Source organism: Dermochelys coriacea, chromosome 25 (genome assembly GCF_009764565.3).
Source record: "Dermochelys coriacea isolate rDerCor1 chromosome 25, rDerCor1.pri.v4, whole genome shotgun sequence".
Taxonomy (NCBI): Eukaryota; Metazoa; Chordata; order Testudines; family Dermochelyidae; genus Dermochelys; species Dermochelys coriacea.
This window is the reverse complement of record NC_050092.1, coordinates 2,624,842-2,649,287: the sequence shown is the minus strand read 5'-3', so window position 1 is coordinate 2,649,287 and position 24,446 is coordinate 2,624,842. Positions and strand designations below refer to the sequence as shown.

At 51.6% G+C, this 24,446-nt stretch overlaps 1 protein-coding gene across 1 annotated transcript in view; it reads left to right on the top strand.

Moving 5' to 3' along the window:
* Nucleotides 1–24,446, top strand: part of FBN3 (fibrillin 3) — a 285,607-nt gene that overhangs the window by 258,126 nt on the left and 3,035 nt on the right. The window contains exons 54-64 of the mRNA XM_038384214.2: nucleotides 1,083–1,205; nucleotides 2,350–2,481; nucleotides 3,206–3,331; nucleotides 11,820–12,026; nucleotides 12,518–12,643; nucleotides 13,866–13,988; nucleotides 14,926–15,042; nucleotides 16,084–16,212; nucleotides 21,626–21,745; nucleotides 22,403–22,634; nucleotides 23,179–23,347. Of these exons, the coding sequence (XP_038240142.1) occupies nucleotides 1,083–1,205; nucleotides 2,350–2,481; nucleotides 3,206–3,331; nucleotides 11,820–12,026; nucleotides 12,518–12,643; nucleotides 13,866–13,988; nucleotides 14,926–15,042; nucleotides 16,084–16,212; nucleotides 21,626–21,745; nucleotides 22,403–22,634; nucleotides 23,179–23,347 (1,604 nt within the window). The remainder of the gene's footprint in view (nucleotides 1–1,082; nucleotides 1,206–2,349; nucleotides 2,482–3,205; nucleotides 3,332–11,819; nucleotides 12,027–12,517; nucleotides 12,644–13,865; nucleotides 13,989–14,925; nucleotides 15,043–16,083; nucleotides 16,213–21,625; nucleotides 21,746–22,402; nucleotides 22,635–23,178; nucleotides 23,348–24,446) is intronic.

Here is a 24,446-nt window from a genome sequence, read left to right as displayed (position 1 = left end):
CCAGCCTTCCCATGCAGCAAGGAGGCAGACAGCCCTGTCAGACAGTGGGGGAAGGGCAGAGCTTGACATCTGTCCCCTTTCCCCAGAACCCCTGTCTCGGGCTGGGGCTGGGCCTGGGGTCACATTTGGGGAGGTTTTGGGGTTGCTGGATGCATGTAAAATTATTTCCTGTGAAGGGCAGAGCCCTGAGTGCCTCTGCGGGGCAGAAGGGGAGGCTGCTGGACTGCCTACTCTAACCAACTCCCCGGAGCCCATGACCAGGGTCCTGAGACAGGGCTTCCCTTCTTAGTGGTGGTTCCTCGTGGTTCCTAGCAGAACCCCAGTCACACCCCCTTGTAAAGGAGGAGTTCTGCTCTCCTGGCCCGCCTGGCATGGCCCCCCCACACACTTGGAAGGGGGTTCAGGAGGCACGGGGACATAGGTGCCGACTCGTGAGTGCTCTAGGGCTGGAGCACCACGGAAACAAATGGTTGGTGCTCAGCACCCATCAGCCACAGCTGCTGGGCAGGCCACCGATCAACTGTTTGGAAGGCTCAGGGAGGGGGTTGAGGGAGGGCAGAGAGCAGTGAGCAGCAGGTGGGCGGCTGCCTCAGGAAGGGGGCAGAGTGAGGGCAGGAAGAGGCAGAGTGAGGGCAGGGCATCCGGGAGGGGTGGAGTGGGGGCAGAGCGGGGGTAAAATGTAGCGCTTATGCATGGGGAGCCCCGGTCAGGCAGTGCACACTGGAACCAATGGGGTGGGGCAGGAAAGGACTTGCAATTCTTGCCCCACATACTGCTCGCTGGGCACTGGCAGTGACACCAGCATTGCTTATCCCTGTGGCTGTGGCAGTGCTGAGGGTACGTATCAGCTTTCCCCAGCAGCGGGAGCTGTGCTGGGGCACTGGGCTATCGGGGTTGGGGCTGGGCAGAGCAAGCGGCTCAGGGTGGATCTCAGCACTTGCTGCCTACACCACAGCAAGGTGCAGACCCAGCGCAGTGTCTCCAAGGGACGCACAACGGAGGCATTTTGCTGCAGGGGCAGCAGCGTGGCGGGCACAGTGTCCCATATGCAGATCAGACTCATTATCTCTCCTGCCTCTCAGATATCAATGAGTGTGCACTGAACCCCCTGCTCTGCGCCTTCCGCTGCATCAATGCCTTCGGCTCCTACGAGTGCACCTGCCCTTCGGGATACACGCTCCGGGAAGACAGGAGAATGTGCAAAGGTAAGGGATAGCTAACCACCTCTGGAGCTGTCCTGCCCTCCCGGCGTGCTGCCCTTAACCTGCCCCAGCGGCACCAGCAGGAGCCATGGCCAGAATGCCAGGCTGGGACACCGGCTTGTCTGCTCTTCCTGACCCAGGGCTGGTTCCAGCCCCTGTGGGGTGTGCAAACCCAAGCTGCTGAGCCTCGGGATAGTGCTGCCTGGGAAGGCGGCCTGGGTGCCCTCAGTGTTTACAATGGTGTATAACCACCTCTGCAATGGACCGAGTTGTGCACCGTGTCACATAGCAGAGTGCAGTCAGTGCTATGTGGGGTTAGCACAGCACCGCACCGCACCGCACCACAGAACCCCCAGCTGGGGCTCAAAGAGCCACCCCTTCCCAACGCGCAAGGCCAAGCCCAGCACTCCCGCTGTGTGGCCAGCAGGAGTCAGAGCACTCGGAGCCAGCTGAAGGCCTTCACACAAACTGGGAAGCACCCAGCTCAGCAGCTCTGGCAGCCCTCTACTGCGGGAAGCCCTGGGGTGGCCGCAGGTCAGACAGATCCTAGGAGTCGACTGGAACTTGGGCCCTGCTGAGTGCAGGAGGGATTCAGTGCTGTGCAGCACTGGTGCTTTGCCAGCTGTGTCCCTTGCAGCTCATCATGGCTGGCACGTACTTGGGGGCTGACTCCTTGGGCGTGACCCCTGTGCTCACAGTGCCTGTCCCTGCGGGGCTGGTGCCCTCGTGTACCCAGAGGATTTCAAGGTCCCTGTGCCAGCTGGTTGGAGTGCAGGCCAAACGCTGCACCCCCAGGGCTGATGCAGGAGCTGCACTGCAGCCTGGCTCTTCCTCTCGACATTCCCTGCCCCTCCGCCAGGGCTGTGTGAGCAGCACATGTCTCTTCTGCCCGGTCACATCTCCTCTTTGCAGTGGCAGGCTGGCATTAAATCCAGTGGTTAGAGCAGGTAACTGGCATTCGATCTCTGGCTATGCCCCTGACCTGCTGGGTGATCGTGGGAAAGTCACCTCTCTGTGCCTCTGCTTCACCAGCTTTTGCACTGGGAGCAGGAGCCCTCACTGCTCCCCTGGGTAATGAACGGCTGTCAGGGAGCACTCAGGCCCGCAGGAAGCTGCGTGGGCTCATTCGGTGTGGTGTTGGTTGCAGATCTGGATGAGTGCGCAGAAGGCCTCCATGACTGCGAGTCTCGAGGGATGATGTGCAAGAACCTCATTGGTACCTTCATGTGCATCTGCCCCCCAGGAATGCAGCGCAGACCTGACGGAGAGGGCTGTACAGGTACCAGTCACCCGGACGAAGGGAGGCATTAGCCACAGGGCCAGTGTCCATCTGCCTTGCACACTTCTAGCTGTGGAACTGTTTGTCCAGTTCCGTTCCTGAGCTGTCCAATCAGCCACCCATCAGCCAGACCTTGCCCCAAACTCCCGAGGCTGCTGTTCCTGTTGCATTAGTGCCCAAAGGCATGTTCAGAGCCAGAGCCCCGCTGTGCAGTGCATGGCCCTAGCCCATGGTCAGACCCAGCAGCATTTGATCGTGGCGTTTCTCCAGGCCCTCTGCACATCTCCCTCCTGCACTGAGCTGTCAGAAGTGTCCGCAGCTGAGTGACATTGGAGAATACTGGCCAGTCCTGGCCTGCATCATGTTTCCTTGTGCCACCACATGGGCACAAAGGGCATGTAAACCTGCCCTAACGGATACTGCGGAATAGCCAGCATAGCCAGTTTGTTGCCCAGCCCCTGGGCACAGAGGCAGGTTGAGGGCAGGAGGTGGGAGGAGGGAGGTATAGTTGGAGAGCACTGCACTCAGTGATCCCCCCAGTGTAACAGCTGGAACATGCTGGGGCACACTAGAGGGAAAGTTAGACTTTATCCTGGGAAGTGTCTGCTGCTTTGCCCTGGTGCTGTTGCGGCTCCATCCCACTCAGCAGTGGCCCCTGATTCTCAGGAACCCGAGTCTACAGGCAGGTTGTGTCCGAGCTATTCACTGATTCCCTTCCTCCTAGATGAGAATGAATGCCGCACCAAGCCGGGGATCTGCCCCAATGGCCGCTGTGTTAACACTGTGGGCAGCTATCGGTGTGACTGCAATGAAGGCTTCCAAGCCAGCGCCTCGGGCACTGAATGCATTGGTAATTAATATGCACAACTTCACACAGCTCCTACCCAGGCCGAGCCAGTCATGGTCTGGAAGCAGGGTGGGCTTGTCTGGTCCTGTGGAATCTGCTTTTGGGGGAGTGGAAAAGTCGTACACCAACCTAGTCCACTTCCCTTGGATGAGCTGAGGTGCTGGGAGCCTGGGCTGAGCTTGGGATAAATGGGCTGTGTGTTTGCAGCATGGAGTTGCTGTTCAGAGGCCCAGGTGGTATGTTGGGCCTGTCCAGCAGTCCCATGTCGCTAAGCTGGAGGCACTGATGCCTCTCTGTACTCCTCCTGTGAGGCACCATGTCCATCTGGGGAGCTCTGTCCCAGGACAGCATTGCCAAGAGCAGATTGTGTAGGGCCTGAGCAATGAGTGCCAGAGCTGGCTGGGCTAAACAGAGACGTGTAATTCTTGGCGCTGCCCAGCACTCCATGCCCCGAGGCTGCTAGCAGCGAGACAGCTGTACTGAAACTCAGTACTTGGCAGCTAGACCCTGCAGGCGCTAGCTCTGGTGGGACCCAAGAACCACGCTGACACATGCCAAGGGAGAAGGTATTTTTCTAGGGCTGGCAGGAAAGAGAAGGGTTGCAGATACCCTACACACAGATGCTTTAACACTTAGAGTTCAAAGTGAGCGATAGCACTTCCTGTTGGGGTCCCTGGCCAGTCCAGTCCAGAGCCAGGGCTTTTCCAGCGCAGTGCCTGCAGTGCCCTCTCTCAGTCCAGTCTCTACTCCAGCAAATAGACACTTGCAGAGTTCCAGGCCCGCTCAGTTAGTGTCTCTCACTGAAGTCCTTCTGCACTGGCTCCCTGCCCAGCCACTGCTGCTCCCACATACGTCCCACACAGACCTGTACCCACCTGTAACATCCAGCAGTCACAGCCCGTTCCACGCATGGCTGTCTACAGTTCCTTGTGCTTCTCTCCAGCTCCCAGCTGCCTTGTGGCTGCTGCTTCAGCTTCCAGTCAGAGCCCAGAAACTTCTTGGCTCAGGACCTTTTCCCCTTTCCTGGCCTGGGGAAAGCCTGGGCAGAGGAGAGGGAACTGAGGAGTGTTGTACAGTAACTCCGCACTTAACGTTGTAGTTATGTTCCTGAAAAATGTGACTTTAAGCGAAACGATGTTAAGCGAATCCAATTTCCCCATAAGAATTAATGTCAATGGGGGGGTTAGGTTCCAAGGAAATTTTTTTCACCAGACAAAAAACTATATTATATATATATATATACACACACACAGTATAGGTTTTAAACAATTTTGTACTGTACACAGCAATGATGATTGTGAAGCTTGGTTGAGGTGGTGAAGTCAGAGGGTGGGATATTTCCCAGGGGATGCCTTACTGCTAAATGATGAACTAGTACTGTGCTGAGCCCTCAAGGGTTAACACATTGTTGTTAGTGTAGCCTCACACTCTACAAGGCAGTGGGAATAGAGGGAGGGGAGACAGCATGGCAGATAGAGACAGAGACACACACCATGTGTATGGGAGAGAGAGAGAGAGAGAGAGAGAGAGATGTGCATTGCTCCTTTAACTACGCTGACCTCACTCTAAGTACATTGCTTTTAAAAAGATCAGGAAGTTGAGACAGCAGCTGTGGTCTCACCATCCTGAGCCCTGTCCTGTCCCTACCCTGCTCTATATGGAGAAGGGGTAAGCAGGGGGCAGGAGTAGGCGGGAGGGGGACACCCTGACATTAGCCCCCTTCTTCGCCCCTCCCCTGCACAGCAAGCAGGAGGCTCAGGGAGCAGCTCCAAGGAAGAGGGCAGGAGCAACACATGGCACTGGGGGGAGGGACAGGGAACTTAGGAGAGTGGGGAGCTGATGGGGGGCTGACGGTCCACCCTGGTTCCAAGCCTCCACCAGTTAACTTCAACAAGTTGCTCTTCCTGCAAGCAGTGGACAAAGCAGGCAACTGCTAAATAACATTATAAGGGAGCATTGCGCAACTTTAAACGAGCATGTTCCCTAATTGATCAGCAACCTAACGTCAACCAGGATGACTTTAAGTGAGGAGTTACTGTAGTCCCCTGCTTTGCAGGTCCATCCCACATGGCTGCAGTGTAACTCCCAATGATCAGAGTGTGGCACTCCTAGCCCTATTGGTCAGTGAGGCTTCTCGGGAGAGAAAGGCTGCCCGGTCTGTCCCTGTGGATGGGAGGGTTAGCCTAGGGACCACACCTATTTGTTTTGGGCATGCCCCCACTGGGCTGGGCCCTCTCCAGTTGTACAAGGGTCTGGCACTACAAGGGGACAGAGGAAGGGGATTCTGATACACAGGTGAACAAGAGTCTCCGCCAGTAGCATGGCAACGGTGAGTCTCTAAGTTTATACAGCTACTCTGCAGCTGGGAGGTGGGACTCCCAGCATGGATAGATGGACTCACACTAGCTCGAGCAAAGCTAGTGCACTAAAAATAGCAATGTGGACTGCCGTGTTTCTTGTACACAATAGGGTGCAGGTTGCTACTAGCAGGTCAGGCTCTTGTCCCAGATATGCACTGGCTGCAGAGAACAGATATGTTCCTTGGCAGAGACATACACACCAGAGTGTTCACTGTAAGATCCTGTAATGCTCTGCCAGGTATGGCTGAGGTTAGCTTAACTATGGTATGTCGCACACGGCACTACCTACTGGCTGAACAGTGTAACACAGTTTAGCATCCCATTCCGTTGCCCCCTTTAAGTTCTACATTCCTACCATTTACAGTATATACACTATCACATTGTCTCTGAAGTTCAGTACGGATCAATGTGTAAAGTGTCTCCGAATTGTCCTGTTTTTCTAATTATGTGACCCAAACGTGTAACAACTTGTTCATCGGGCTATCCGTTAATTGTAACAACTGGCTGTGGTTGGTCTCGAATCCTTGTTCTGCATCTGCCATCCACAAAGTTTGCTCTGTTGATTGTTCTTTCTGAGGAACACGCTGTAGATGTCGATGATTTCTTTTGAACTCTCCATTGTCAGTGTCAATCACAAATGATCTAGGCACTGAATTTTTTTTCTTTACAACAGCTGGAATTGTCCATCCTGTTTCTCCATCCAATTTGACACAAACACAGTCCCCAGGTTCTAGCCCAGGGGTGGCCAACCTGTGGCTCCGGAGCCACATGTGGCGCTTAAGAAGTTAATATGCGGCACCTTGTATAGGCTGGAGGTACAGACAATCCAGGGCTGGAGCTACAGGCACCAACTTTCCAATGTGCCGGGGGTGCTCACTGCTCAACCCCTGGCTCTGCCACAGGCCCTGGCCCCACTCCACCTCTTCCCGCTCCCTCCCCTAAGCCTGCAGTGCCCTCGCTCCTTCCCCGTCTCCTCCCCCTGAACCTCCTGCATGCCACAAAACAGCTGATCGGGAGGTGTGGGGAGGGAGCGGGAGGCGCTGATTGGCAGGGCTGCCAGTGGTTGGGAGGCGCTGGGAGCTGATGTGGGGGCTGCTGACATATTCCTGTGGCCCTTTGGCAATGTCCATTGGTAAATTCTGGCTCCTTCTCAGGCTCAGGTTGGCCACCCCGTTCGAGACTCTGCTGTTCTCTAATGAGCGAAGTCTGTTGTAAAAGCGCTCATGAGCTCTTTTTTGCCTTTTTATCTGATTTGGCTACTTTCTTCATGTCTGGCCACTTTGGAGATACAATCTTTTCCAAAGTTGGAACAGTAGTTCTGAGTTGTCTCCCCAACAGGAGTTGTGCTGGACTGTATCCAGTAGCGGCTATTGGTGTTGATCTGTAGCTCAGAAGAGCAAGGCATGGATCCTCTGGTATAAAATTTTGTTGGCTCTCTCAGCGTTTCCATTGACTTGTGGGTAATGTGGACTGCTAGTAATATGATCAAAATCATCTTTCATTTGGAATGACCAGTAATTTGGAATGACCAGTAATATCAATGCCTCCATCGAGTTCTTCCACCTTTCTCACTAGGCCCATCCTGGCTGCCATGCTGTGGCTGAGAAGGTCATTGGTCTTTGATCTTTTGATCACATGCACTCTGAATGCAAAGCTTTTGCCTTTGTAAGCTGTTTCTGTGGTGAATTGATCCATGTAGTTCAGAACACCTCCAGGGCTAGTTAGACCTGTCTCCAGTGACTTCATCTCTGGAAGAGGTTGGCGGTGATCATAGAATCATAGAATCTCAGGGTTGGAAGGGACCTCAGGAGGTCATCTAGTCCAACCCCCTGCTCAAAGCAGGACCAATCCCCAATTAAATCATCCCAGCCAGGGCTTTGTCAAGCCTGACCATAAAAACTTCTAAGAAGGAGATTAAACCACAGCCCTAGGTAACGCATTCCAGTGTTTCACCACCCTCCTAGTGAAAAAGTTTGTCCTAATATCCAACCTAAACCTCCCCCATTGCAACTTGAGACCATTACTCCTTGTTCTGTCATCTGCTACCACTCAGAACAGTCTAGATCCATCCTCTTTGGAACCCCCTTTCAGGTAGTTGAAAGCAGCTATCAAATCTCCCCTCATTCTTCTCTTCCACAGACTAAACAATCCCAGTTCCCTCAGCCTCTCCTCATAAGTCATGCGTTCCAGTTCCCTAATCATTTTTATTGCCCTCCACTGAATGTTTTCCAATCTTTCCACATCCTTCTTGTAGTGTGAGGCCCAAAACTGGACACAGTACTCCAAATGAGGCCTCACCAATGTCGAATAGAGGGGAATGATCACATCCCTCAGTCTGCTGGCAATGCCTCTACTTATACATCCCAAAATGCCATTGGCCTTCTTGGCAACAAGGGCACACTGTTGACTCATTACCAGCTTCTCGTCCACTGTAACCTCTAGGTCCTTTTCTGCAGAACTGCTGCCGAGCCACTCGGTCCCTAGTCTGTAGCGGTGCATGGGATTCTTCCATCCTAAGTGCAGGACTCTGCACTTGTCCTTGTTGAACCTCATCAGATTTCTTTAGGCCCAATCCCCTCATTTGTCTAGGGCCCTCTGTATCCTATCCCTACCCTCCAGTGTATCTACCTCTCCTACCAGTTTAGTGTCATCTGCAAACTTGCTGAGGGTGCAATCCACACCATTCTCCAGATCATTAATGAAGATATGGAACAAAACTGGCCCCAGGACCGACCCTTGGGGCACTCCGCTAGATACCGGCTTCCAACTAGACTTGAGCCATTGATCACTACCCGTTGAGCCCGACAATCTAGCCAGCTTTCTATTCACCTTATCGTCCATTCATCCAGCCCATACTTCTTTAACTTACTGGCAAGAATACTGTGGGAGACCGTGTCAAAAGCTTTGCTAAAGTCAAGGAACAAGAAGTTCACTGCTTTCCCCTCATCCACAGAGCCAGTTTTCTCGTCATAGAAGGCAATTAGATTAGTCAGGCATAACTTGCCCTTGGTGAATCCATGCTGACTGTTCCTGATCACTTTACTTTCCTCTAAGTGCTTCAAAATTGATTCCTTGAAGACCTGCTCCATGATTTTTTCAGGGACTGAGGTGAGACTGACTGGCCTGTAGTTCCCCAGATCCTCCTTCTTCCCTTTTTTAAAGATTGGCACTACATTAGCCTTTTTCCAGTCATCCGGACCTCCCCCGATTACCATGAGTTTTCAAAGATAATGGCCAATGGCTCTGCAATCACATCCGCCAACTCCTTTAGCACTCTCGGATGCAGCGCATCCGGCCCCATGGACTTGTGCTCGTCTAGCTTTTCTAAATAGTCCTGAACCACTTCTTTCTTCACAGAGGGCTGGTCACCTCCTCCCCATTCTGTGCTGCCCAGTACAGCAGTCTGGGAGCTGACCTTGTTCGTGAAGACAGAGGCAAAAAAAACATTGAGTACATTAGCTTTTTCCATATCCTCTGTCGCTAGGTTGCCTCCCTCATTCAGTAAGGGGCGCACACTTTCCTTGACTTTCTTTTTGTTGCTAACATACCTGAAGAAACCCTTCTTGTTACTTTTAACGTCTCTTGCTAGCTGCAACTCCAAGTGTGATTTGGCCTTCCTGATTTTACTCCTGCATGCCCGAGCAATATTTTTATACTCTTCTCTGGTCATTTGTCCAAGTTTCCACTTCTTTTAAGCTTCTTTTTTGTGTTTATGATCAGCAAGGATTTCACTGTTAAGCCAAGCTGGTCGCCTGCCATATTTACTATTCTTTCTAAACATCGGGATGGTTTGTTCCTGTAACCTCAATAAGGCTTCTTTAAAATACCGCCAGCTCTCCTGGACTCCTTTCCCCCTCATGTTATTCTCCCAGGGGATCCTGCCCATCAGTTCCCTGAGGTTGTCAAAGTTTGCTTTTCTGAAGTCCAGGGTCCATATTCTGCTGCTCTCCTCTCTTCCTTGTGTCAGGATCCTGAACTCGACCATCTCATGGTCACTGCCTCCCAGGTTCCCATCCATTTTTGCTTCCCCTACTAATTCTTCCTGGTTTGTGAGCAGCAGCTCAAGAAGAGCTCTGCCCCTAGTTGGTTCCTCCAGCACTTGCACCAGGAAATTGTCCCCTACACTTTCCAAAAACTTCCTGGATTGTCTGTGGATTGTAAGTACCTTCTGAGATGGTTGTGACATCAGCTCCTCAGTCAATTTTAAAGACAATTGTCTTGCCATGAATGTTCAGTTTCACTTTCCAGGCAGGGTCTGTGTGGTCACAAGTGATTGATCCCAGAAACAGTGGCTCTTGATTGTCTGTAATATGAGTCAACTTCTTGACTGCTTTGATGCAGCAAAATTCCCATAGCTTGTGCATGTATTACACCTTGCACCTCTGGCTGGCCATGCATCCTCTTTTGGTTTATGTCTTTTTCCACACCTTGTGCATGTATGCTTGAATTTGTTCCTGTTAGCCTGGGAATTCTCTCTCCTTGTCTCAAGGGTTTTAGCATAGAATTATAGGGTTAGAAGGAACCGCAAGGATCATCTAGTTTAACCCCCTGCCAAGATGCAGGATTTGTGGTGTCTAAACCATCAAATACTCCAGTGTCTGTTTACAGCTTCTAAGCTAGTTTCAGGTTTTTCAAATTTCTCCTGCCTTTTGTTCTGTTGTTTGATTAGTTCAGACTGCTTTGCTATTTGGATAGCTGTGACTAGGTCTAAATCCCTCTTCAGTTGTAGCTCCTGTGAAAGGTTTTTATCTATGAACCCAATAATCAGCCTGTCTCTGATATTTTCATGTTTTGTTTTCCCAAAAATCACAGTTTTCAGCCAATGCATTCAGAGCTCTTATAAAACATTCAACATTGTCCCCTGGTTCTTGAATTCTTGGTCAGAACATGTTCTTTCATAAACCACATTTCTCGCAGGTATAAAATATGCATCAAACATAGCCAGAACAATTTCATAGTCAGCTTTGTGACTGTCTTTAATAAAATCAAAGGATTTCAAGTTATGCTGTGGCCTGCTTACCCATAGTATAAATTAAAGAAGATACCTGAATATCTCCAGTGTCTTTATGCAGCTTTGTAGCAATTTGAAATCTTGCAAAATACTGCCTCCAGTCTGTTCATTGTGAAAGTTTGTCAAAGCTGAAAGTCTCTGGGGCACTGAAGAGTGGTGTGTTGATGAGATCCTCCAACCTGTGTTGCTTTGTTCCTTCTGTTTGTTCTCCTCTGGCACTAGTTTACTTCTGACTTCATGGCATGCGCTTCTTCTGTGTGGAATATTGCAGGGCTGCAGCTAGCAGGTCAAGCTTCTGTATCAGATAGACACTGACTACTGAGCTTCCTTCTCAGAGAGATAGACACCAGATTTGTTCATTGTAATGCTTTAATGCTCTCCCAGGTATGGCTGAGGTTAGCTTAGCCTGTGCATTTTACACACAGCTCCATCTAGTGGCTGGACAGTGTAATACAGTTTAGCATTCCATTACATAGACGTTGCCGCAAGGGTGGTGGCTTGGGCTAGCCTCCTGAGGTCAGAGCTGGAGGTTCAGGCCAGGTGGGCTTGGACTCAGGCAGCTAGCTCAAGCTGCCTTCCACCCCGCAACATCCATGCTGTTATTTTTAGTGCACTGCTCGCTCTGAGCTTGCATCAATCTGTCTACTCACACTGGAAATCCCACCTCCCAGCTGCAGTGTGGACATACCCAAAGAGGAACTTCCATGCAGGTGGGCTCAGGGAGGCGGCACCAGGCCAAGGGCTCCCAGAAGCAGACATGGAGGGGCTGGGGATTCCAGGCTAGAGTGGACAAAGCACTAGATATGTCCTGCAGGGAACATTCCTGGCCCAGCTCTCCAGAGGGTCTGCCCCTGACGTGACTCTGTGATGCTAGGCTGGCCTATCTGACATCAGCTCTGCCCACCAGCATCCCACAAGCTGCAGTGCAGACCTGTATATAACACTGGGGATGGTCATACCCCATCCGCAGCCAGTTATGGTACCTGAATACAGATGGGCCCAGCAGCACTTCTACCTGCTGCAAGCCCAGGTGTCCTCTCCCACCACTGTCTCCAGCTCCCTTGTCGCAGCTGGCGCTGGCACTGTCCCCGTCACTGTGCTCCTCTCTTTCTTTGCCCAGACACCCGCCAGGGATTCTGCTTCACTGAAGTGCTGCAGACCATGTGCCAGATGTCGTCCACCAACCGCAATCCGGTCACCAAGTCTGAGTGCTGCTGCAATGGTGCCCGTGGCTGGGGGACACAGTGTGAGCTCTGCCCACTCCCAGGAACCACCCAGCACAAAAAGATGTGTCCACATGGGCCTGGATATACCACTGATGGGCGAGGTATGTGCCAGGCTGCCCAGTGCCAACAGGATGGGGACAGGCGGGTGTAACACACATCCACTGGGTAATGGGCTGGGCATGGCCATACAGGTGGTGCTGTGCCCCACATGGTGTCTGCTAGCCCTTGGTGTCCATATTGGCATGGGCAGTCCCTGGAATGGGTGTGCAGCAGCACCTCTCTCTTATACATGCACTGCCAGTACAGTGGCTGCTCCCCCAGGGCACCCAGGGTCCCAAATCACCCTGCGGGGGATGGGTGCAGGCTGGGTGCACCTGCTGGAGCAGGCTGCACCCTCAAAGGGTAGGCACTGTGTGTGCACTCCTCTGGGGAGGGCAGGATTGATTCCCCCATGACACAGCCCTCAGAGCTCCCCCTGGGGTGGAGCAACTGCAGAAGGCCCCTGCCCAGTGTGGAAGCCGAACCCTTCCAACATGGCAGGCAGAGGCTGGGTGCCTGGCGCATTGCATTGACAAGTTCCTCCCTCCTCCAGACATCGATGAGTGCAAGGTGCTGCCCAACCTCTGCAGAAATGGACAGTGCATCAACAGCATCGGCTCCTTCCGCTGCCACTGCAAGCTGGGCTACACCACTGACATCACGGGCACAGCCTGTGTAGGTGAGTGAGACACGGGTGCCATGAGCCCGGCACTGGGGCAGCAGGGCACCTCCCAGACTTCACAGTCCCTGCCCGGCTGCTCTCCTGTCCGCTTTCCATGCGGCTGCAGAGGGCTACCCCCAACCCTCTGCAGTGTGGGGCACTGCCCCACACTCCACAGCACAAAGAACCTGCCCACCTTAGTCTCCAGGCCATGTTCCGATCTCGGTCACACACTGGTTAACCCCGTAGTCTCCGGGCTATGTCCCTATCTTGGTCACATGCTGGTTAACCTAGTAGTCTCCGGGCCATGTTCCTATCTCGGTCACATGCTGGTTAACCCTGTCATTTCCAGGCCAGGCACACACACACGCTGTTTTTGCCTCTTTTATCACAAGCACAGAGCATTGCCCAAATGCAAACCTCTGTGCTTCCCTGACCCAGCCCTGTCCTTTGCCCTGAAGTCTCAAGCATGCAGCTGGGAATAAACTCAAGAGCCTGAGCCAGATCTAGGGGCTACTATCCCATGTGCCCCTGACCAGCCCTGTCGATTGAGCTGACATCCTGAGAGGCCAGCACCCAAAGGCCTTCCTATATCCAACCCAGCCCCCAGAATTGCAGCAAGAAGGAAATGGGACACTAATGCAGGTGCAGAGTTGGTGTGTAATGAATTCTCAGTCCCTACACCTTCCTGCCAGCGAGCAGCTGCTTTTTGCACCAGCTGCAGTGTCCAGATGGTCTCCAAGGGCAGCCACAAATGCAGTGAGTCACCAGGTGAGGAGTCTCTGTCACCTGCTCTCTCTATGGAGCAGAAGATGGGCATGTGCCTAGCATGGTCCCTGGTGCAATGAGCCCTCCGGTCACTCCCAACTCAGCCTGCTGTCCATGTGTCAGTGGGCTGCGCCTGTCCAAGTCAGGCCCTTTGGTGTGAGGTTATCATGCCCCCCTCACACCAGGGCACTCGCTGCAAGCATGTCTCGCTCCCCTGGCAAAGGGAAGGGAAGGCATCTCTAATTGTAGTTCAAAGGTGCCGGGCACAAAGTGACCTCCTCTGCCCTTTGTTGTGCAGGGGCTGGGGGGAGGGGGCTGTTCTTCTGGGCTGATTCACCAGGCCCCGGGTAGGAAGCAGCCAGTGAAGCAGGAAGTTCCATTTGATGAGAGTCCTCGTGTTTCCATTGGGCCATCACCCAGCTCAGCCCACAGCCACGCTCCTGCTGACTTGCCCTGTTTCTCTTGAGTCTAGATCTGGACGAGTGTAACCAGTCTCCTAAGCCATGTAACTTCCTCTGCAAGAACACGGAGGGCAGCTACCAGTGCTCCTGCCCCAGGGGGTACATCCTCCAGGAGGACGGAAAGACCTGCAAAGGTACTGGCCCAAGGACAGAAGGTGGCAGAGGCTGTGCCACCATCACTTGGGTTGGAGGGGAGCCATGTCCCCGGGGTCATGCTTTCTGCTGTCATTCAGCTTCCGGGCCCAAGTGCGGTGACACAAGGGCATGCCGTGGAGTGTGTGTGGCTGAACTCCCAGCCCCAGTGGGGTCAATGGGATCAGGGTTTCACCCTCTCCACTGGCTCCTCAGCAATATTCTGCTGAATAACAAACACCTGGAGCTGCCAGGGCCACTGCCCAGGCGCTGTGCTGCCTCCCCAGCAGCGGGCGACTCCTGAGCCAACTACAACTGTGCAGCACCTGGGTTGCTCTCAGCCCTGGGCTGACAGCTAGACCTCACCCTCCCCTGCCTGCTCTCCTGGGCCCGTGCCTGACATGAAGGTGCACTCGCCTGCATCCCTGGGGCACCAGCCACACTCAGCTCTCACTCAGCACTGCCGCTATTGCTGCCGACCAAGCATCTGGGCAGAGTTAGTGGCTGTGGCCGGCTCTCGGATACAGGTGCATCTTGCTGGGGGCGTGCATGCCTTGCAGGAACTCTGGGAAGTAAGACCAGGGTCATGCAGCTAGTGGAAAAGATTTCCACAAGATAGTGAACAATTTCACTGTCTTCTACATGCCTTGATATGTGCTTCTGCAAGTGGGGCCAGGGCACAAGTACCGGGGCAGGGTTGAGCGTGAGGCACAGATTGCCATAGGTGTGTTCCCTGCACAAGAGCCAGTGCTAGTCCAGTTCCTGCCTCTCTGGCCTGCCCTGGGGCAGTGTGGCTCTGCACGGTCCTGGCTGCCTGGCATAGAGCAACTCAGAGGACCCCTCTACTATGTATGGTTCAGTATAGTAACCGGGTTACCACACACGAGTGCGAGACAGTCACAGGACTATTGACATGTGGCCTTGTGCTTGTTGCCTTAGACTTGGATGAATGTTCCACCAAGCAGCACAACTGCCAGTTCCTATGTGTGAACGTCATTGGAGGGTTCAACTGTAAATGCCCCCCTGGATTCACTCAGCATCACTCCTCTTGCATCGGTGAGTAACGCCAGCTCTAGCACCCTGGAGTAATAGAAATGAGATGAAATCGAATAGTGCAAAATGCAACATGATGCACTTAGGAACAAAGGCTGAGGGGAGATATGATCACTCTCTATAAATACGTTGGAGGGATGCATGATCAGGAAGGGAGAGGAGTTATTTAAGTTAAGCACCAATGTGGACACAAAAACAAATGGATATAAACTGGCGATCAACAAGTTTAGGCTTGAATTTAGACAAAAGTTTCTAACCATCAGAGGACCGAAGTTCTGGAAAAGCCTTCCAAGCGGAGCAGTGGGGGGCAAAAAACCTAACTGGCTTCAAGACTGAGCTTGATACGTTTATGGAGGGGATGGTATGATACGAGTGCCTACAATGGCATGTAGCCAATCTGCGACTCTTAGCTGCAAATATCTCCAATGGCCAGTGATGGGACACTAAGGGAGGGCTCTCAAAGGAAGGGAGGGCTCTGAGTTACTACAGAGAGTTCTTTCCCAGGTGTCTGACTGCTGGGTCTTGCAAAAATCCTCAGGGTTGAACTGATCACCATATATGGGGTCAGGAAGGAATTTCCCCAGGGGTCAGATTGGCAGAGACCCTGGGGGCATTTCTCCTTCCTCTGCAGCCGTGGGCACAGGTCACTTGCAGATTTAAACTAGTGTAAATGGTGGATTCTCTTTAACTGGAAGTCTTTAAATCAAGATATGAGGATGTCAGTGACTCAGCCAGAGGTTAGGGGTCTATTGCAGGAGTGGGTGGGTGAGGTTCTGTGGCCTGTGATGTGCTGGAGGTCGGACTAGATGATCATAAGGTCCCTTCTGACCTTGAAGTCTATGAGTCTATGGGTAAATCTGCCACTCTTTAGAGAATTGCTGCAAACTGTGCCCTTTTCCTGCCACTCTTTTCCTCAAGTCTGTTGTCTCTGTTCCTTGCCATGGTATTGCAGCTGGTAACATGTGCTGAGACCTGCCTTGGAAAGGGTCTTTAGCTGGCAAGCTCCGGGCCAGTCTGCCATGCAAAGCAATTGGTGTTTTACAGACAATAATGAGTGTACAACCCAGCCTACGCTGTGTGGAGCCAAAGGACAGTGTCAGAACACACCAGGCAGCTATAACTGTGAGTGCCAGAAAGGATTCTCCCTGGACAGCTCTGGTATCAACTGTGAAGGTAGGTGTTTGTCTCCTCCGCTTTGAAACAAGCATGCCCTGTATGGAAGTGTCCCAAGTCCACTTGCCATTCCTGGAGCAGGTCTAAGAACAGCCACTGGTGGATGACCTGGTTTTTCAGATACTCATCAGTGCATACAGTGTGGCACCCCCCGATCTCTGGCCTGTGACAAGAGGGTAGCAGAAAGCAATCTGCAGCCAGGAGAAAAGCTGGCTCTGGGCCTGTCATTAGCATGCAGGTGCAGGGAGTTACTGCCAGCAGGCCGTATAGCCCAGGACTCAGATGATGAAAGCTGAGGGTCAGACCAGTCCTTTCTGGCCATGAGTTCAATGAAGCATAAGAACATAAGAATGGCCATACAGGGTCAGATCCATCTAACCCAGTATCCTGTCTTCCGGCAGTGGCCAGTGCCAGATGTTTCAAAGGGAATGAACAGAACAGAGCAATTATTGAGTGATCCATCCCTTGTCATCCAGTCCCACCTTCTGGCAATCAGAGGCTAGGGAAAGCCAGAGCATAGGCTTACATCGCTGACCATCTTGGCTAATAGCCTCCATGAACTTATCTAATTATTTTTTGAACCCAGTTACACTTTTGGCCTTCACAACATCCCCTGGCAATGAATTTCACAGGTTGACTTTGTGTTGTGTGAAGTAGTATTTCTTTTTGTTTGTTTTAAACCTGTGGGCTATTAATTTCCTTGGCTGACCCCTGGTTCTTGTGTTATGTGAAGGGGTAAATAACACGTCCTTATTTACTTTCTCCACACCTCTCATGATTTTATAGCTCTTTGTCTTATCCCCCCTTAGTCGTCTCTTTTCCAAGTGTTTTTAATCTCATCTCATACAGAAGCTGATCCATAAGCCTAATCATTTTTATTGCCCTTCTCTGAACCTTTTCCAATTGCAGTATATCTTTTTCGAGATGGAGCGATCACATCTTCATATCTGCACCACATTTCGAGATGTGGGCGTACCATGGATTTATATAGAGGCAATATGATATTTTCTCTCTTATTATCTATCCCTTTCTTAATGATTCCCAACATTCTGTTAGATTTTTTGATTGTTGCTGCACATTGAGTGGTTGTTTTCAGAGAACTATCTATGATGACGCCAAGATCTCTTTCTTGAGTGGTAACAGCTAATTTAGACCCCATCATTTTGTATGTCTAGTTGGGATGATGTTTTCCAATGTGCATTACTGTGCATTTATCAACTTTGAATTTCATCTGCCATTTTGTTGCCCAGTCACCCAATTTTGTGAGATATCTTTATAGCTCTTCGCAGTCTGCCTGAGACTTAACTATCTTGAGTAATTTGTACCATCTGCAAATTTTGCCCCCTCATTGTTTACTCCTTTTTCCAGATCATTTATGAATATGTTGAACACCACTGGTCCCAGTACAAACCCCAGGGGGAGACTACTATTTATCTCTCTCCATTCTGAAAACTGACCGTTTATTTCTATCCTTTGTTTCCTATCTTTTAACCAGTTACCAATCCATAAGGGGACCTTCCCTCTTACTCTATGACAGCTTACTTTGCTTAAGAGCCTTTGATGAGGGACTTTGTCAAAAGCTTTCTGAAAGTCTAAGTGCACTATATTCACTGGATTCCCCTTGTCCACATGCTTGTTGACCCCCTCAGAGAATTCTAAGAGATTGGTGAAGCATGATTTCCCTTTATAAAAGCTGTGTTGATTGTTCCCTAACATATCATGCTCATCTATGTGTCTGATAATTCTGTTCTTGACTACAGTTTCAACCAGTTTGCCTAGTACTGAAGTCAGACTTACCAGTCTGTAATTGCCAGGATTGCATCTGGAATCTTGTTTAAAAATTGGCATCACATCAGCTATCCGCCAGTCATCTGGTATAGAGGCTGATTTAACCTTACTAATTGTGCAATTTTATATTTAGTTCGTTTGGAACCCTTGGGTGAACACTGTCTGGTCCTGGTGACTTATTACTGTTGAATTTATCAATTTGTTCCAAACCTTCTTCTATTGACACCTCTGTCTGGGACAGTTCCTCAGATTTGTTACCTAAAAAGAATGACTCATGTGTGAGACTCTCCCTCACATCCTGTGCAGTGAAGACCAATGCAAAGAATTCATTTAGCTTCTCTTGAATGGCCTTGTCTTCCTTGAGTGCTCCTTTAGACCTTGATGGACAGTTTTTTGCCTCTAACTGCTTCTTTTACTCTGTTGTTTAGCCCTGTGGCACTTTTTTGGTCCTCTTACTATGTATTTTAATTTGGAGTGTACATTTAATTTGTGACTCTATTACGATACTTTTGAATAGTTTCCATGCAGCTTGCAGGTATTTCACTCTTGTGACTGTACCTTTTAATTTCTGTTTAATTAACTTCCTCTTTTTTCTGTCTCTGCACTTTCTGAAATTAAATGCTACTGTGATAGATTTCTTTGGTTTTTTGTCCCCAACAGGGATGTTAAATTTAATTACATTGTGGCTGCTAAGTGGTTCAGCTATAGTCACCTCTTGGACCAGGTCCTGTGCGTCACTTAGGGCTAAGTCAAGAACTGCCTCTCCCCTTGAGGGTTCCAGGACTAGCTGCTCCAAGAAGCAGTCATTTAAGGTGTAAAGAAACTTTATTGCTGCATCCCGTCCTGAGGTGACATGTATCCAGTGTGACATGTATCCAAATCCCCCATTATTACTGAGATTTCTATTTTTATAGCCTCTGTAATCTCCCAGAGCATTTCACAATCACTATCACCATCCTGGTCAGGTGGTCAACAGTATATCCCTACTGCGATTCTTTTATTATTCAAGCATGGAATGTCTATCCAGAGAGATTCTGGATACAGTTTGATTCATATAAGATTTTTACTATATTTGACTCAATGCTTTCTTTCACATTGTGACCAAGGTGCCAGGGGGGCCACTTTGAGATTACTCAATTAGGGCAAACTACAAAAAATGGAGCAGAGAATCCCCAAAGTTGGTGGATATTACAATACTTAGGTTTACCAAGACAGTGCAAAACAGCTCCTACAATACCTTACTGGTTGCACAGAAAGCAAAAACATAGTTCCCTTAAAGCAACCTAGCCTTGGGCTTCCACCCAGACACTCAAGTTTAATATGATGAGGATTACTGAAAATCTTATTCATCATACCAAAGGAGTGCGCACATTACCTCCCAGGCTAATGAATATTCCAGATCTTACCCAAATACACACTTACAGTCAATTCTTACTAACTAAAATTTATTTTAAAATAAAAGAGAAAGAGTATTGGTTAAAAGATCAGTATATGTACAGACATGAGTACAGTTCTGAGATCAGATTCATAGTAGAGATGGTGAGCTTCATAGTTGCAAAGAGTTCTTTCAGAATTAGTCCATAGGTTATAGTCCAGTGTTCATATCCAGGATGATCGAGGTGAGACTGGAGATCTCAGTCTTATGATTCAAGCTTCCCCTGCATGAAGCATCAAGCAGATCTGAGATCAAAAGGATCAAGACCCAAGAGGTTTTTATATAGTTCCAGGCCTTCTCTTGACAGCTTGGAGTTCTTAGCTGAACAATAGGCAATCATCTGGACTCTGAAGTAAACCTATTTCCTAAGCATCGCCAGTAATTAGCTACACGGATTAACATAAGGCAATTGCCTGCTTTGCTGCATTTGCAGGTGATCTGCTATATACTTCAAAGAGAGATCAATACAGTGTTATCACTATATTTAAAGTGCATTTAAATGTTAAGATCTCATTTTGATCTCTGAATTAGCACAATACAACATAGACAGGAACTGTTTGATCACATTGTCAACCTCTAACAATAAATATGTAAACACCCAAAAACAAAAACATTATCTATTAATATGTCCCTAAAGGTTGAATTTGGGTCATTCATCCAGCACCCTTTCTGGACATGTGTCACACACATATAGTGTCACTCCCCCACCAGCGTGACCTACTCTGTCATTCATATATATTCTCTACCCTGGAATTACTGTGTCCCATTGATTTTCATTGTTCCACCTAGTTTCTGTAGTGCCTATTATATCGATAGTCTCATTTAATACCAGGCGCTCAAGTTCGCTCATCTTACTATTTAGACATTTGTGTACAAGCACATATATAATCTGTCACTTTTAGTTATCTGCCTTCATGTGATGCAATTGAATGGCACTCTTCATCACATGGCACTGAAAGAGTCTGTCATGTGATGGGCTGGCATCAGAATCCTGGCAGGGATTCAAGGTCAGATGAGGCAGAGGTTGGGCAGAGATCTCCCTGCCACAGTGCAAGGGATGGGCTAGATTTCCCCAGCGGCCCTGTCCCACTCCAGAATCTTCTGGACACTCACAACACAAGGGGTGAATACAAGGGCAACATCTCTGGGAAAGCAAAGCAGAGTGTGTGTCAGGGCACGGCAGTATTAGCCCATTGCAGACACTCAGCACAGAATGGGCTGCGCAGGCTGCTGCCCAGAGCACACCGCCTGGAGCATGAGCTGTGTATGTGTATAATCAGGATGCCTGACCTTGTACCAGGCAAAACCTGCCACACAGAGAACTTCTGAAAGTGGAAAAGAGAAGCCAGTATTCAACCCCGGCAACAAGAAACAACAATAAAGCCACTAACCCCACACCCGCTAGAGAAGCAGTCACTTCTCACTGCCACAAGAATAGGGCAGATGTGCATCAGAGCCACAAACCCCTCGAGAGTGAACTAAGGCAGACCAGTGGGCCCTAGAGTATGGCCAAAGGCCACCTGCGAGGGGATGCCAGGGGCTTAGGGTCCTCAACAGAGACAGTCCACTCCTGCCCCGACTCACTCCTCACTAACCAGTGGGACCAAGCATGGGATTAGAGTCTGACCCTCACTGCCCCACCGCCCCATCATGGTGCTGGCAGGGGCTGAGTCCTCTGCTGGGCTGTGGGGATGAGCCCTCCCTCCTCCAGGACATACCCAGGCTGCCTGCAGACAGGGAGCGAGTCGGAGGGAGCCCAGCCTGCCCAGAGAGGAGCAGTGGCAGGACTTCACCAGGCAGCTCTTGCGTGGTGGTCCATGTCCCTGTCTCCCAAGGAGGACGGGCCTACAGCATGGGTGCAGGGCAATAGGGCTGGGCCTTAGGCACCGGACCTGCTGGCTGTCCCTGTTGAGTAGGAAGGGGTGAGCAGCAAAGGCGCCAGTACTCAGGCCCTAGATCACAAGGGCTGATCACAGCTTTGCCGCGAGTGCTTTAACGCCAGAGTCATTAGTGACCAGGGATCTGGCATGGGTGCAGCCAGGGAAGCTGGTCCCATTGTTTGAGCCCTCCTGAGAGCCCCTTCAGGCAGGAGCTCTGTGTCTGTCCATTGCTGGTCTCCGGGCTCTGCTGCCAGGCTGCGGGAGCTGCCGGGAGGTGTCTGACGAGCACTCTGTGCTGTTGTGCCATCAGATGTGGATGAGTGCGACGGGAACCATCGCTGCCAGCATGGCTGTCAGAACGTCCTGGGAGGCTACCGCTGTGGCTGTCCTCAGGGCTATGTGCAGCATTATCAGTGGAACCAATGTGTGGGTGAGTAGGGGATGGGGGTGCTGGAGGGGGGCTCCCATGCGGGACAGCGTACTAGCTAGGGGCGGGAGGCTGCTCCCAGCTGAGCTGCTGACTCCTTGCTCCACCTCTGGCAGGTCAGCAACTTCCCTGTGTTTGTCATTAACCGGGGGACCTGGGGTTTGCTGGGCTGTGCTGGGCGCTGGGCTGCGCTCGGGGAGAGGAGAGATAAGTGCTCTGTGTTTGGTACACAGGCCCACACTAGGCCAGAGTCCACCAGCACAGCCACCTAAAGCCAGGGGCTGAACTCCATCTCTGCAGCTGCCTAGCAAAGGGACTGAGTTCCTGCTGCTCCCACCGCAGATGCCAGCAGAGGGTCTGGCTGCTCCACATTCCTGACATCAGATCAGCTGTTAGGCATCTAAGGGAGGGGCTAGGCCCCCTGTAGGAAGACATTGTCTTTCACCTCCTCCTTTTCCTGGTGACTGAAGAGTTGGTGCAGGGAGCCCAGCTGCTGGTGTTTAGCCAAGGGGCTCAGCCAGGGGCTCATTAATCTCACCGGCCTAGGATGGAGGCAGCAGGGAGCTGGAGCAATGACCCATTAGCAGGGTCTCCCACCCACATCCATCCCCTTCTGCTGGGCTCCAGGAGCCTGAGCACTTTGCTCTGTCCTGGTTCCAGATGAAAACGAGTGCTCCAGTCCCTCCGCCTGCGGCTCCGCCTCCTGCTACAACACTCTGGGCAGCTTCAAGTGCATCTGTCCGTCTGGCTTTGACTTCGACCAGGCCTTCGGCGGGTGCCAGGATGTAGACGAGTGCTCGGCCAGCGGCAGCCCCTGCAGCTATGGCTGCTCCAACACTGATGGGGGCTACCTGTGCGGCTGCCCTGGGGGATACTTCCGAGCTGGACAAGGGTGAGCAGATGGGGCTGCTCCATGACCTTGGCAGGCCCTGACCCCTGGGCCCATGCTAGCTCTGGGTCGGGGCACTCTCCCCCGCGGCAGTCTGAGCTCAGACGTACCCTCTAAGTGTGTACAGTCCACAGACACACCTGCCTGTGTGCTCACACTCCCAGGTGCATGCTCATGCAGGGACATGCCCATGTCATGCTCAGTCATGCACAGTTGCACACATGTGCACACACACGTACCCGGATGCTTGCCTGGGTCCTTCAAGTGCTGCCCAGGATGGCATTCTGTGTCTGTGTACTCTGTCTGAGTGCCCCAGTAGAGGGGAGCACATTCCGTTAACCCTCTCCTCACTGAAACCCAGGCTTCTGGTTGCAGCATATGCATACACTGTGCTGTGCACTTCACACCCCACCCACCGCCTGGCAGACCCAGGCACAGCCCTGGGTGTGTGCCTGGTCCCACCACATGGGCCTTGGCACTTGGGAGCGCCGTGTGTTCTGGTGGTTCTGGGTGAATCCCGTCCCATTGTTTACTCCTCTGGCCCCAGGCACTGTATTTCTGGACTTGGTTTCGGCAAAGGCTCCTACCTGCCTGCCCCCCCAGAGGAGGATGAGGAGAACCTGCTCTCCCCTGAGACCTGCTATGAGTGCAAGATAAATGGCTACCCCAAGCGGGGCCGGCAGCGCCGCAGCATCAACGGGACTAAGGGGCACCAGGTAATGCACGGCCCGCCGGAAAGCTCGAGGAAGCTGAGAGCCAGGCCGACTCCCTGTCTGGGAGTAAGCTGTGTGGCATCCCCAGCCTAGCAACACTGAGACAGTCACAGGATGGACCTTTGCCCAGAGAGACCCACCCCCACATCAGCCTTCTCTGTGTCTGGTGCCTCAGTGAATTCAGAACCCCAGGAGAGAGGGAGGGCTGTCCCCATTGGCCAGGGGATTGCTCAGTCCCCTCAGTGTGGGGTATTATCTGGGGCCACACCATGCACCCCCCATCACATATTCACAGGGGAGACAGGGACCCGGCCACCATCACAGACCCTGTGTCTTCAGTGCTGCACAAACACTTGTGCACCCCTTCTGCCCCACAGCCCTGAGGGCTGGCTCCTCACCCAGTCAGACCAGGGCTTTTGGAGTCAAACCCTGAGTGCAGGCCTTGGTGACACTCCCAGTCACCATCAGAGACAGCCCTGAACCAGTGCATGGGCACACATCCATACACTTAATTCAGATCAAGGAGCATTTTAATTTGTAACCCTCTTCAATAATAAACAACACTAGGGCAGCCTGCCAGAGTCCAAGTGGATTCTCCGTCCCCAGGCAGGCCGTCTCTCTGAAAGTGCTGGGGGGCTGGATGCAGCAATCCCAGGGCAGGGTCTTTGTCCTGTGCGATATGCAGGGGGTAAGAGGAGATGGTCTAACGGTCCCTTCTAGCCATGAACACCTGCCTTGCCGGTTGGGGTTTCAGCATGACAGGGACATTTCTTGACTTTATCACATGGGTTGCGTGAACCCCAAGCCACAGGGCAGTGCCAAGCGGCCACAATCAGAACCTTCACTGGCCAGCAGGGCAGAGCCAGGAGTTACTGGCTTGGGTCGGCCACCTGGGGGAGTCAGGCAAAGCAGGAAGAAAAACTAAGTCTGAGGAACATTTTGGCAAGAGAAGCAGCTGCCCTGGGAACACTTGGGATCTCCAGCACTGGAGTAGGGTTGCCAACTTTCTACTCACCGAACAAAACCGAACACCCTTGCCCCTCCCCTCCTCCGAGGTCCCATCCCTGCCCTGCCCTTCTCCAAGGCCCCGCCCCTTCTTCAA